The following is a 14,362-nucleotide window of genomic DNA, read 5'->3' as shown; positions in this document are numbered from 1 at the left end:
TACACCCCCACTTATTTGGGGCTCGCAGAACTCACACCCTCCTAAGAGGGTGTTCACCACCATTACGGCCAACCCAGCAAAACGGCCACGAGGGTTGAGCACCAAAGTGAAAAAAGCATATAACGCATAGCAACAACAAACTGAAATGAAAAAAATACTGTAAGTATGACCAGGACAATTCATTTCATCCATTGAGACTTTTCTATTTAAGATTTTAGCGAGATGGAAAAGTTGTATTTCAGCCTCTAAATCAAGCGCAAAATTGCACCTCTAACCCTAACCTGGCCGTTGCGCTGGGTTGGCCGTAATGGTGGTAAACACCCTCTTAGGAGGGTGTGAGTTCTGCGAGCCCCAAATAAGTGGGGGTGTAACACGAGTACTAGGTGGTGTAGTAACACTCAAGCGATCACGGTACAGCGGCAGGGGGTGAAGCAGACCTCGGGAGCAACCCTGACCTGCAGCATCGTGACTTTCACCTGTCGCCTCGCTTTCTGGGCAAGAGCAGGAAGGACATTGCCCCTGGCAAAGACTGCTGGGTTGACTGGGGGTGATGCGGTCGAGATGGCTACAGCAAGGTAGTTATGGCTGATCTTTGCCGGGCCCTCATCCGATCAAGGGCGCATGGCATTCTAAATTCCCTTGCTTTGACTCGACTTTGTCTTTCTACTTGCTTCCTCCTGGCAACGTCCTTGAGAAGGCCGGAAATGAGATGACGAATGGAGGATTGAGTTCTGTGTGCACTAACGATATAATGCGTTCTGACCAGGTTTGTGGTTTTTGGCCCAAATAGGCAATAGGAAAATGTCTAGACCTGGATAACGATCCCACGGTTTGGTAGCCAGTCACTGCCAGTCCCGGTCGCGCAAAAAGCAAAACACGTGCGACAAGGCTGGCCGGGCGAGTAGTGCGTGAGCCCTCCACTCCAGAGCCGGAGTCTCCCAAAAGCGCCCAAGATCTCAATTCTGTAGGGGAATCGGACATTGGACCCGGCCGACATGATCGATCGGGAATTGCCACCGCGTCCACCAACGCACTTGACCACAACATCGTGATCGAACCCGAGGTTGACGAACCATCTAGACCATCTTGCCATCGTATCTGCCTGGGAGATCCAAAAGAATGGGATTTCTGAATTGTCGTATTCGATATGAGCATCTTGAAACAATAGATAAAATGTATTTGACCGGCTGTCTCCCCGTCCAGCGTCCGACCTTTGATTGGATCGAAGCTCTGCTGTCGTTGCTGTGCAAGAGTCGACTTTTGTTGGGTGAGATGGGAGCAGTGCCGCAGAAGCTCTCAACCTCCCCTGCTGTGAACCCGCAAAAAGACTGACGGAATCCAAGCCTGCAAGCTTCTGCTAAGCCACACGGAAGTGCGGAGCACGCCGCAGTCTTTTTGACTGAACCAATCAACGTGATCATCTCCACATAGACTCAGTTACAAATGTACATGGCATTGTTGTAGGTATGTAGTGTAGCGTACTGCGTAGATGTGGCGGGAGCTTGGGCTACATGCGCCTTAGCAGCGCACAAACCTATGACGCTTTGGCAGTTAAGCGCAACGCGTAGTTCTTAATTGGACACATTCACTGCGCGTCCAGCGCGACGGAATGGGGAACCGGCCACAAGGTGACCTGAGGGGCCGACCTGACCATCAAGGCGAGACAGCACCTTACAGTATACTAGGTAACTTAGCAACGAGAACAGACACAGCTTTATTCGATTTTCACGGAATTGCGCACCCGGTCATCGAGTCTTAATCCAAGTCGCCATGTCCATCCTCAATACGAGTTAACAAACAACAATATTAATGGCGAACATATTTAGCATATCGATATGTCCTCTTCGCTTAGACGCACTTCTGGCGCGTCGCGTCCAACTTCATCCAGATCTATATCTGCACCGACGCCATCCTTAACGGCCGCAACAGGACTACCGTTTCCAGCACTACCTGCATCACCTGTAAAACAACCTTCGCCTACAAGACAAAGCCAGGCTTCATCTGATGGCAGGAAGCGCAAGAGGGAGGCAACCGGCTTCTCTCAAGCGGGAGATGGTCTTTTGAAGGCTTCTGTTGTGCTCAGGGTATGTTTGCGCCTTTCTGATGTCAACTCACTTTTTCTTCAAGCAACTGACCGTCTATTGTCTTCCCAGCCACATCCTTCCACCCTGACCGACAAGCCGCGCATTCTATCACCCTTGATGCTTCTTCCACGAGAACACTTGCCTCTGTCTGCCCTTGACCTTGTTCAACCGCAGGGCGATTTCCCTCCCAGCCGCTTCTACGAATCGCGTATCAAGATCTTGGACCTTGAAGGTCGATTGGGCTCAAACATTCTTCTTGCCCGATCTGAGGCCAATCGCATGCTATATGCGATTGAGCGGGAAAGCGATGGTCTATACACACTATGCAAGCTTGGATCATGGGTTGACGTTGATGTTTTGGCCCAGGCCGCAACGGTCGTATCGAGCCAACGAATGAAAAGCTGCAAGCCATCGCAGCTGGAGGTTGCCGCCCCAGGGCCCCTCATCACACCACAAATGTACAAGGAGACGAAGCGTCGAAAGCTTGCAATAGAGGAGATACAGTCGTCACTCACCCGAAAGCGATCCAACACGACAACTACTGAGCAGGAGTCTTTGTCTCACCTGCCTACACCAACATCAGGGAGTCCTGAATCCAAGAGCTGTGAAAATCAATGCATCGCGGAACCAGCCGAGGTGCCGACAGTGTCGAACAAACCCGATCTGCCCGCTACTCTTCCACATCCTGCGGAGGACGTGTTGTCGCAACCAACCGCCGAAGGGATTTTCCAAAACATCAGAATGCAATATTTTGAAGCTCTATATCATTCAAAGGGATCCTTGGCGTATTTTGCAAAGGGGCCGCTCTCTAGGGCACGAGCGGCATTCCACTTAGACTGCGACTCGAACCTCGAAATGAGCCATCTCATTGACTTCCTGAGAGGTCTTGTTATGACGACAGCTTTAATAGACAAGAAGTATCGGGAGACTCTCCCCGAAATTATCGGAAAAATGAAGACTATCGTGGAGGATTCCGAGCAAGGGCATGCACGGTCGAAGCCCAGAAAGAAGAGAGTAAAAAAACCAAAGCTAGGCAAAGATGGACTTTATCCGTCGGAAGAAGAGCATATCGAGCGATGGTGGGTGACTCACAAGCCGAGTACTACACAGGAGGATGAGAAAATGGTCGCGGCGACCGAGGCCAAACACCACATCTCGGCTCTACGGCGTCGGGAGACTCAGCTGCAAATGATCATAATACTCGAGATACTGGCTCTTGAGCCTTTGAACAGACCAGTAGTAGCTGCAGAGGACAACGAATTGCCGGGCTTGGAAACGCAAGAAACGATAGGAGGCACCAAATCAGAAGGAAACAAGAAAAAGAACAAAACGGCCAACTTGCCGCTGTTGCTGGATATGCATGCTGATCGTCTCTGCATTTGGCAGAGCACAACTTTAGACGAGGTCAAGGCATTGACAGAATCACAGCCTTCTGCTGAGGAACAAGAGGCGTCAGCAGAGAATAATAATTCAGATCCTTTACGAGATTTCTGTGTCGACATCATCGTCCCCTTGTAAGTCATGGCCCATTTCCGTCTGAATAACTCGGATGCTGATAAAACCGCGAAAGTTTCTCTGCTCGTCTACCGGAGCTCTGCGATTCCATCAACCGTAAGCTAGGCGGTCCGGTGATACAAGCTCCCAAAGAAAAGGCGAAAACAGTTGCAGCAACCAAGCCAAAGCCTGGGGCCCCTGGGAAACGAGTTGCAGCTACCAAAAAGGAGAATGAAAGAACTCTTCAGCGCGTGCTCTCCAATGAGCGCATGAGACGAAGTGTCTCAAGGGGTCCGTCTGGGACAATCGCACTGCTGCGCTCGGCGAGTGCAACTGCAATTCCGGGCCTGAAAAGAGATGGTAGCGAGCCTCTGTTGGGGATGGTACCCAAGACCGAGGCTGTAGCGGTCAAAGAGAAGAACGTTTCCATATTCTCGCGGAGTGCTGGGCCTTCGGCAAACAGTGAAGACGCCAAGGCGAAAAAGAAGGCTCGTCTCGAGGCCGAGCTCAAGGAGGCCATTTCTGCACTCAAAAAGCCAAACCGAGCCTTGGCTGGTAAGGAGATTGTAGAGGAGGCTGAGAGACGCACAGCTCAGCCAAAGAGTAGTAAGTAATCTCTCGATACCCATCCTTATCGGGCAAGTCTAACAACCCTGCCAGAGCTTAACAAGAAGCAACCAAGAGCCGCCGGCGTGCAAATCAAGGCCACCCCCGCGAACAATCGCTTCAAGGACGTATTCGCCACAGAATCGCAGCCTCTACACCTGAATCATCTCTTCGAAGAGGACGGTCCCCCCATACCGTCTAGCGCCTCAGTAGTCCCTGCGTCCACTTTACCTCGCAAGTTCACGAATGTGTTTGCCACTTCCACTACCCCCAACATTGGCGCCAACCCATCTTTTGAAGGAGGGAATGAAGCCGCACAGATCCCACCGCGCAAGCAAATGCAAGAGACGCCTTTAAGGAAGAAGTCCGTCCCACATATCTCGCTCCCTCAAATTGACGAGGAAGTCGAAGAGGCGACCCCGGTACCGCCGAAGAACAAGGAGCTACATGTTCAAGCAACGCCCATGCGCAAACAGCGATTTACACAGCAAAAACTACCAGTACCTCGCCCCGAGGGGCATCTACAGGTACAAGCAGCAACAACAACACCTCAACGAAAACGAGCCGTTCAAGGAACACCTATGCGCAAGAAATCTCTACAGTCACTGCCTCAGATCGTAGAAGAAGAAGACGATCCCCTTACCCACAGCATCCCTTCGTCCTCTCCGATCTTCGCAAAAAGGTTGACGATCGCGTCCCCGTTTAACAGAGTCGCTAAGCAGCAGCAACAACAGCAACAACAGCAATACCTAGTCCCTCCAACACCCCTCGGCAACCGCTCCGGTAATGAAGGAGCTGCGATGACAACAGCGGATTTCCCTCCCTCCTCCCCTGGGTTCGCATTCTTCGAGACCCCGCTGAACAACGCAAAGACAAAGACAGCCATGTCGACCACCGCCGCCGGCGGCGTTGTTGATGACACGCCCATCAAGTCCAGACTCCCGAGTGCTTTTACCTCCATGACGACGGGGGCAGGGGGGAGTGAGAATAACGGCCCATTCGGCAGCAGTAGTAGTAGCAGTCGTCGTGCTAGCGGCGGTGGCGGTGTTGGAGGAGTTACGAAGATCAAGAAAGAGATGGACAACTCGCCGGTTAGTATATACCAGCGCTTGGGCTGGGATGATACAGATGATGATTTGGCATGAATTCCTGGGGGGGAAATATATGTTGTGGAGCGTGGTTCAAGACAGTTTTCATATACCCATACCCAATAAAGCAGTTACGTACATTCAACAAGTTTCAGGGGTTAGAAATCAGAAGGGAAGGCCGAATAGCTGCATACATAAAGATAGATGATAACTATACGAATATATGAATATCAAACACCTTGTATCATGGCATCTTGGTTTTTTTAAGCTCCATGACGTTCTAGTAAGCATCCGTCTGTATACGGATGATATGGGGCTCAGGGTATCTTCCTCTACTCTCCAGCCCACCGCTCTCCCTTTTCTTTTCCTTTTATAGCCCTAGTCCAATCCCTCAGCTTTTGCAAAACCTCATCAGGGCTCCCTGAGCCCTCCCCTCCACATCCCCAATTTTCCTCCCCAAACTCACTACTCGTCTCCCAGGACCGACCGACTGATTGTGACGTGACTAATCACTATCATCATCAAGCGCCTCATCCTCGTCCGGCGGTCCCGCCCTCTCCTCATCATCCTCTTCCTCTCCTTCTCCTTGTTGCCCATCCTCCTCCTCCTCCTCCTCATCTTCCTCCTCGTCCTCGTCCTCTTCCGCCTCTTCCTCTTCCTCATCCTCATCCTCCTCAACCTCTTCATCCGGAACCGTCTCCGCATCCGACGGATCTTGGTCTTGTTCTTCTCCGTCTACTTCCATCTTTGATGATGACGACGTATCCACCTTGGCCTTCTTGGCTGACCTTGGTCCAGCTTCTCTTTCTCTGTCTGTTGTCGATGTCGTCGCGGCGGACGACTGGTTTTGGTTTTGCTGATTGCTACCGCTGTCGTCGTCGCCGCCAACAGCTCGCTCGTGTGATTCGCCTCCTCCTGGTTCGTTGCTGCCGCCGCCGTCACCGCCGCCGGCTACGCTGCCAGGACCACCGACACCGGAACCGGAAACGGAACCGCCGCCTCCGGCCTTTTTGGCTGCGGCTACTTTTTTGCGGTAGACTGATCGTTTGGAAGTTTGGATTTCGTTGAATTCTGTTGTTTTGGTTTGTGTGTGCGGTTAGTACATGTTGTAGATACGCTACTATGAGCCTGGGTTTCTGTGTATGTGCACAGGCTGGGGGACATGGTGAAGGAAGGAAGGGGGAAAAAAAAAAAAAGAAAAAAAAAAAAAAAAAGGATGACGTACTCGCAAACTCGGCCTCCAACTTATCCCGCATGAACCCGTACTCAATCTCGTCTAGAGCCTTAAACACGTCCGCCGGCATGATGGTTTTCTTTCCTGATGAGACGGTATGTTCGTTTGCACTGGTAATTTTTGAAGTCCCTTCAGTCAGCGCCAATGTCCAAAGTGAATATAATGGAGAGGGGGGGGAGCAGTCTCCCTCGTCCTCCTCCTCCTGGAGCCTGCATGCAGACAAAAAGACATACGCATTGGCCAGATGGCTGATAAACACCGTCGCGCTCTTGGTCATAGCCAGAATCGCATTTGCCTGTATCTGCGTATTCGAGGGCAACACCCCCTTGGCAAGACGGGTGATGATCGATTTCGGAAGCGTGAGATCTTCAATTGTGATGGCATCGCGCTCCTTTTCCCTTTCCCTTTCCCTTTCCCGTTCCTTATCCTTCTCTGATGCCCCTCCTCCTCCCCGCTTAGACTCTGATGGTGATGTTGGCCCTCCTCCTCCTCCTCCTCCTGCTGCTGATCCCGTGGTTGACGAGGCGCGGCCGGCAGCTGTCGAAGGTACTGGGGTAGACTGCTTCTCGGAGGTTGTGGATACAGGTGGAAGACGTTCATCCCGCTCAATGGCTGCCGCGACGAGGGCGGAGGCTGGGTTGGCAGAGAGAGTTGGTTCGCCTGTGGCCATTGTCGTGTCTTCGTCGGCTATGACAAAGCGCGCTACAGAGACGTCGCTGCGCCGAGTACCGTCGGTCTTTTTTGGTGGCATTGTGACTTGGTAGTAGTTTGAAATTGTTTAATGGAGGGGTACGTCGTCGATGGTGAAATTCGGGACGAGCTGTTCACAATGACGGTAGTTGTGGATTCTTGTAGTGGTTATCTTACGGAGAAACTGGGTAGAGGGGTTAAATGTGCTGAAGTCCCAGTGGACGTTGGGAATGAAGCAATACTTTGCGATTTCCAAGAATGACTTCAATTGCGACTGGGGGTATGGGAGAGGAGCATTGGATGCGATGGGTTGGAGAAAATTGCGGCGCGTCACCGGAGGAGGACGCGTTAAACAGCTAGGGACGTTAAAGTGAAGGGTGTTAGTGGCGCACGAGCCAATGTCTGTTTCTCCTGAAAATAACCCTGAATGGCCTCGAGTTGGCCCAGACACTTTGTTCGCGCGGAACCTCTGGTCAAATTACCTAGGCGTTTTAAAACCCAGGTTATGCATCCTATCCAAGCCAGTTGGCATTGCTGAATGTATATGATTCTGGAATAAATCTAGATGATGTACTTCATCGGCTGATTTTGCCTTGCTATGTGTCCTCGCAGCGATCAAGAAATCTCTTGTGAAGTACCAGGCTAACACATGAATCAGCACCAAGACTGTAGCTTCAACAACTATCGAGAGGGCCCATCTCTCACTCTTTTCCTCTTTACGTTCAGCAGTTTGAATACTTGAAGCGATCAAGGCAGGATGAATCTTACCGTCTAGACGCAATTGATTTTGATCGCGTCTAATTCTGGGTCATATTCAGGATCAAGTTATGTTTCAGCCACTCGAAATCTCGTATCGTCCTACTATCACCGCTTATTTCACACTCACAAACAACCACATGGTTAAACCTCACCACAAATAACACCCTCAATATACCTTGATCATACAAAATAAACCAAAAGACCCGCGGCATACATAGAGGTAGTCAATTAAAATTGTATTTGAATTGACGTCCTCCTCTTCTAGTAACAGTTTTCCCAACCAACCCTCTGCGTAGGGGAAGGAAGAAATAAGGTACGAAAATTTTGAAACAAAATTATACACAATAGAAGCAAGAACGTCTCTCGGCAAAGGGTATATCCAACATAAGTTTCCTCATTCCTAAAAAAGTAAACAAAAATCGAACAGCCAGTCAAGGCTAGCTGTCTGTCATCCCGGAAGACACAACAAAAGAAAAGTAAAAAAAAAAATGTTCCTGCATTTTGGCAATGAGCCAGCATTAATGTGTCCAAGGCATGACTAGGCCTCAGATCCAGAGAACGTTGTAAACTGAGGAAGGTAGCTTCCAGCACCTCGGTGTGAAGAAGTTGGTCGATCATGGATCTGCAGGAGAAAAAAAAAAAAATGAACATGGCTTTCCAGCCAGCCGGATATGGAGATTGGAACTGGAAGAGAGTAAAGCGTAGGTAGGCAATAACTCAAATCACCCAATTGCCCGTCCGATTTCTTCTTCTCTCATAAACTGTCTCCTTGAAAGCGCATCATCGCCAAGCGACAGCCTCGGAGGAACTGTCACTCCCGATTGAAGACGTGAATGGTGCATGCTACGGGTGCGAGCGTGGTCGATGGAATGTCGCCCAGGGAACCTCTTTCCTGTGTCGGATGTATAGCCTCCGCCTTGGTAGTATGCCCCCCTGTTGTTTTGGTAGTTGTTGTTGTTGTTGAAGTTTGAGTAACCGCCTATGCTGCTGGTGCTGCTCTTTGAACTCTTCTTCCTCCCATGTCTTGGACCTGGTGATGATACGACGGCATGTGCACCTGGCGGTAGCTTGTGTAGCCGAGAGGGCTGGCGCTTGGGCGTCAGTATGAATGGAACATCGCCGGGGACCGCGTCGTCTGTGAGCCCGGCTCGGGAGTTGGGAGCCCTTGCGAGGATAGGGGTTGGTGGTAGTGGCGTGTGGTCGATGCTCGTTCTTCCGTAATAGCCGCTGTGGGTGCTATGAGCGGCGGACCGAGGCATGAAGCCTTCGTCGAATGATTTCCGGGTTTCTCCAGCTGCTTGATCTTCAGGGTTGATGTAGACGATGACGCTTGCCGGCTTCTTTACCAAGCTTGTTGAAGGCTGTTTCCCATGGCTGGTGTTCAAACGATCCCCTGTTGCCGACCTGCTCTTTCCATCTACGTCGGTGTCGTCCATGGTCGTAAACCCGGCCTCCTCACTTTTTGGGATTTTCCATGTTGCAATTTCCTCATCATCGACTGGTGTAACGGTTCGCGAAAAGACTCGTATCTGCCGTCTTTTCTTCCTCCAGCATAGACAGAGCACAATAGCCGCCAAGAAGATGGCCACGACTGGGATTGCGCTGCTTAGGATGATGATGAGCAGCCTTCCTCCTGTGTATATGCTGGTGGCATCGTCGCTATCGAATGGTTCTCCCCTTTTCTGATTTGTAACGGCGTCGACAAACCTCGCCACGGTCGTGATCGGGGGCATAATAGGGACATAAAGTGACGTGTGAAGAGAAAAAGACAGATGGAAGCCGAGGACGGATTGCCGTATTTCTCATAGAAACGCGGCGCAAAAGGGAAACCTTGCCGTTCGGAAAGTCGACTTTATCGAGACTTGAGGATGCTGATTTCCTTGCCAGCTGCTAGAACAGCCTAAACCGGACGGAACAAAGAGCTTCGTAAGTATGACTAGCGTGAAAATGCCTGATGACAAAGACGTTAGCAGGTTTGATCGGACATATTAGGTTATTGAACAAATATGTTCATTGGTGCCAAATCTTTGCTTGAACTCGGACCTGTGGTCCTGTTGAGTTTTTTTTTTTTACACATGATTCACCTCTTGGCTGTTCGTAATATACATTGCTTCGCTTAATATAAGCGACAGGAAAGATTAAGGAAAGCGAGCCATGGGTGAAGGGTGGATTGGAGAAAATAAACTATGTTTTACCTTTTCAAGATGTCATTGAACTTTGTCTTGATTTCAAAGAGCAGCCCTGTATATCATAAGACTTGATTTGATGAAGCGGATCAGGAATTCGAAAGCAAGAGGAGCGGTGATGAAAGTAGCTTGTTTGAACCGTGCAGGGAAAACCAGAAACCAGGAGTCGAATAACTCGAGGAGCAAACCATTGGCACCGAGGCCTTGTGGTCTGGAGTGCTTGGAAGAGAAGAGGTGAAAGAGTGGGATAAACGGGAGGAGAGGGATCTTTGATGTTCAAACCGCTTGAAGTACAGAGGAAGCCTGATCCCCAACCAGTTGACATCCAGTGTACGCAACAGCAAGAAAGCAACCACGAGGTCGGAAGTAGGTGGCGTACCCTGTACGGTTATAGCTATTAAAAAATAATGACAAAGACTTAGTGTAGAAAAGGAATGACCGGCATGTATATTCCCAGTCCGTGACCCAGGCGCATCAACAAAGACGGACACTATCCCATCCTGGGCAGGAGTGGCGGGCTAGCCGGGCGGGGTGTGGTGAGGTGTGCATATTGTGATGGATACCAGGTGGGTGGATGGTGGTGAGCCCACCAGGAAGACTCGAGATCCCAGTACCTTGCATATCTCCCATTCCTACCCCTTTCAGGGCACCCGCAGTCCCGCCGTTTCTTTGTGGATGTGTAAACCCAACGTCGGAGTCTCGAGGTGTGTGATCCTCGACAATATCCTCGTAAAGCTGTTCAGAGGTTGTTGGTCAAGTTCCCCCATGTCTGGCTTGGGCCGAGTGCACAATGGAAGCATTGTGTGTGCCACAGGCCTGCAAAGTCAGCTGCAGTGATGGTCTCGGAATGGTTGGTCAAGAGCAGACAGAGATATCTTTGGTCGTGGGATCAGACACGCCCCGCTTGAGGGACAGGACAATGGCACCCTCCCGGGCACTTGACCGAGACCGGGGCGGTACGCCGTTAGGTATACCTACGTTTGTACGCAGTGTACAATTCCAAAAGCAACCCAAAAAGCCATCTCCGCTCTGACTTGGGGGAATTTCACGGGACCAAGTGTGTCAATGGCTGATGATATATCAGTATCTAGACGAGTCCATTGTCAACAGCGGATGGTTTCGATGACAGACTCTCCGTGCGGTCTGCCAGCTGCGTAAATATGACAACAATGATAGCTCCAAGCAAGATGCAATCGTAGGGGCACAGCAGACAACAGCCGGCTTCATGCGACCACGGCGAGGCGGCGCAGGTCACTGCGTGGCACCGTCACTGGTGAGGTTGTGGAAAACTTGAAAGCTGCTACCGTCCGATTCATTATGGCGTGCTTGGGCGGCGGGGTGTATTCAAAGAAGAAGAGGGGGGGGAGGGCAATTGAGCATGGTGACGGGAACTCGACGGACGTTTCAAGAAACAGAAACGAAATGGCACTATGGAGCTTCCCAGGCACTGAAACGTCGTGTTCCCTTGTTGATGACATTGCGAACCCAATGCAAGCAAAATTGTCTTCCTGCTCAATGATGTGATGTTTGCTCACCGCTTCGGAGACCTGGACCGACCGGCCAAGCGACCGACCGACTGCACGAATTATTGCTCACAGATGTCAAAAGTCGTCCATGAATGGTCAAAAGAGAGGCTTGAATTGGTGGATGACAAGAGGCAATTCCTGAAACAGCAAAATCCAAGGGCCCGCTCTCTGTCGTGGATGATGTCCATTGGCTGGTCAGCCTAAGGTGGGGGAAGAGAGAAAGCCCGCGGCCAGGCTTGGTCTCTTGCTTCGTCGCTTGTGTAGAAAGTGGGAGTACGTGCTGGGCCGCTTACATACTGAGCTCAGTTGCAAGGAACAGAAATTTTGTTATCAGAGAATGACCCGGACGTGAGATGGATCCGACAGCGGTCTCAGGCTCCTTCATCCACGGCACTTCGCTTTTGTCCAGGGTCAATGCTGGGGTCCCTGCCTGGGTGTCGCTATCCGGGTACGGCATCATTTTTTGAAGTCATCGCCGGTTGATTCGGATCAAGGGACGTGAACAAAAGTTGAACAAATCTCCGAGGAACGATGGAGATTTTACCCCATCTGGTATCGGCAACCTTAACAGCTTTTAGCAAAACGTCTGGGGTATGTGGGGCTAGTTCGGGCGAGCTAGGCCTGATGTGGTAAGATTCTGGATTGTGCAGGACAACGGACAGGCCAGGCACTGTTTCCAACTTACCCCACCGATCCACATCCGTTCCTGACTACATTCAACCTAAGCTTCGGTCCATACCGTTACATTACCTACAGTAATGTCCCCTGAAAGTGCAACTAATCCGGGCCGACAAAATCCTTTGCACTTTCTGGGTATTTGCACTTGGGGGATCTGGTGCACAGACCATGAGCCCCCCTCCAGCCACTAGAAGATACTCGGCTATACTAAAAAGTGGGACCTTGGAGCCTTGCTAACTCGGTATAAGTGTTCTCCCCCACCAAAATTGGGCCCCTGTAGGTGCAAATCCGGGCCAGAGTCTTTGCACTTTGCAGTTTGCAGGTTTAATATAGGAAAACAATTCCGGCCACCCAATTCTTTTGCACTTTGGGGGGCTTTTGCACTTGGGGGTGGTTGCACTTTCAGGGGACATTACTGTACTAGCAAAAACATCGTCCCATTTTCTTTACCTCATCAACTTGATAACAGGTTTTTCAGGAGATTGACATTCCGGTGTCGTGGTTATTCCCGATAAGCTTCGGGGTATTACTTCACGATACGATACGCCATGATAGACTATTGCAAAAGGAGACACGGCTTACAATTCACCGACCGGCCTGAGCTCTTATGCAAGGGAGGGAGAGCCTCTACTGACAGAAGGAACGGGCGCAGACAGAAAGAAGCAATGGAATCGATCCTGTTCCTGCATTAGAAACCGTCGCCCGCAGGAAAGCGTCAGTGTGTATTGGCCGAACCTGGGTTGTCTCAACGACATCCTTTGTCCCCCCGTGCTTACGGATCCCATTTGGGCAAAGATCGTTTGGTCCCATTGTTGTGCAAACGTTACCTTGTGCTCGAGACAGCTCGGGTTCGTGTACGCTTGGAGTGGATGTTGTTTGATCTGCTGCATGCTTACCCCATCTTCTAGGTGGTTACCGTCCCCAGAAGTTTGTTGGTGATGCTCTCTGAACCTGGCCGCATGATAACATCTTGAATCCACGTCTTACCCCCTTCGTCTATCTCGTCGCCTATTGAGGCAGATTTATACGGAAAACGAATGTTTGCACTGTCCACCTGTTCCCGACGACGAAGAGGGTTACCGAGAACCCCCAACAACCTTCTTCATGACGCTGCTTTTGGCGGCAGCATTCCAGTCCGGTTCCCCAAGCGCCCCTGCGGTTCATGTTTGTTGCCGTCGATATATATATTTTAGCATTCCCATTCGGCATTCACGCGGACTCAGGTTTGCCAAACTTACAGTTAAACGTTCCTCTTGGCCGGCTGCTGCTGTCACAAGTTACATCCCACCCACAAGTTACACCACCATTCCACTTGAAAAGGATGCAAAGGATTTGGTGGGGGCATGATGGGGTAAGTTTGCACACATCAACATGCTCGAGTTTAGCGAATGGCTGTTGTCGATCCCCGCAACAAACTCGAATCACTACGCCGGTCAAGGTGAATCTTTGCGCGCGGTACTGTGTGCTTGATGCAGTCATTCAGTCTCACCACAACTTACATACGTTGGACTGCTAATTTGAATGTGGATGGCGAAGGCTCCGATCGACTCGTGTCTATCCCGCAAGGTTGAAGTTTTGAAAAGCTTAACTAATTGCCTTTGGCGAGTTGCAGATGACGGTTCTCTTGATGCCGAAAATTGTCCCGAGTAAAAGGATCTCTTTTCAGCTTTACAGAGTATCGTTCTTTTTTACGAGGCTTGCAACTCATCCTTCGAAACAGCACATGCCGTTTTCTACGGTTTGTGGGTTGTCAGATTTCTCCGACGGCTATCGGAGCCCAAGATGGATGGTTGAGCAGTTACTCCTGCAATTATACATCCAGCTCCTGTTAACCAATTGCCAAGCTTACCAATTATTCCCCTCTTCGACCGACTATGGGGGCGCCGGGCCGAGCCATAGCCCATAGACCAAGTTGATCAGTTTGCTTGCACTTTACCAATCAAACACATACCTGGACGGGAAACCCTCCGAAAGAACGACTGCGGCCGGGATCCCTGCGACTGTTTCTGCGTGACGT

General features: G+C 50.6%; 3 protein-coding genes across 3 annotated transcripts; 1 reads left to right on the top strand and 2 right to left on the bottom strand.

The window, feature by feature from the left end:
- Positions 1 to 1,835: 1,835 nt before the first annotated feature.
- Positions 1,836 to 5,329, top strand: NEUTE1DRAFT_51953 (uncharacterized protein; the record flags this gene model as incomplete). The annotated part of the gene is made up of 4 exons (XM_009857295.1): positions 1,836 to 2,084; positions 2,154 to 3,598; positions 3,655 to 4,184; positions 4,239 to 5,329. 4 exons carry the CDS (start codon positions 1,836 to 1,838, stop codon positions 5,327 to 5,329), a joined length of 3,315 nt encoding a protein of 1,104 aa, XP_009855597.1.
- Positions 5,330 to 5,777: 448 nt separating this feature from the next.
- Positions 5,778 to 7,257, bottom strand: NEUTE1DRAFT_142612 (uncharacterized protein; the record flags this gene model as incomplete). Its single annotated transcript, XM_009858082.1, has 3 exons — positions 5,778 to 6,343; positions 6,498 to 6,616; positions 6,740 to 7,257. The coding sequence occupies 3 exons, from the start codon at positions 7,255 to 7,257 to the stop codon at positions 5,778 to 5,780; spliced, it is 1,203 nt and encodes a 400-aa protein (XP_009856384.1).
- Positions 7,258 to 8,677: 1,420 nt separating this feature from the next.
- NEUTE1DRAFT_51132 (uncharacterized protein) lies at positions 8,678 to 9,688 on the bottom strand (the record flags this gene model as incomplete). The annotated part of the gene is made up of 1 exon (XM_009856657.1): positions 8,678 to 9,688. The coding sequence occupies one exon, from the start codon at positions 9,686 to 9,688 to the stop codon at positions 8,678 to 8,680; it is 1,011 nt and encodes a 336-aa protein (XP_009854959.1).
- Positions 9,689 to 14,362: the final 4,674 nt, after the last annotated feature.

This window comes from Neurospora tetrasperma (assembly GCF_000213175.1).
Source record: "Neurospora tetrasperma FGSC 2508 unplaced genomic scaffold NEUTE1scaffold_81, whole genome shotgun sequence".
Taxonomy (NCBI): domain Eukaryota; kingdom Fungi; phylum Ascomycota; class Sordariomycetes; order Sordariales; family Sordariaceae; genus Neurospora; species Neurospora tetrasperma.
This window is presented reverse-complemented; position numbering and strand designations above follow the sequence as displayed.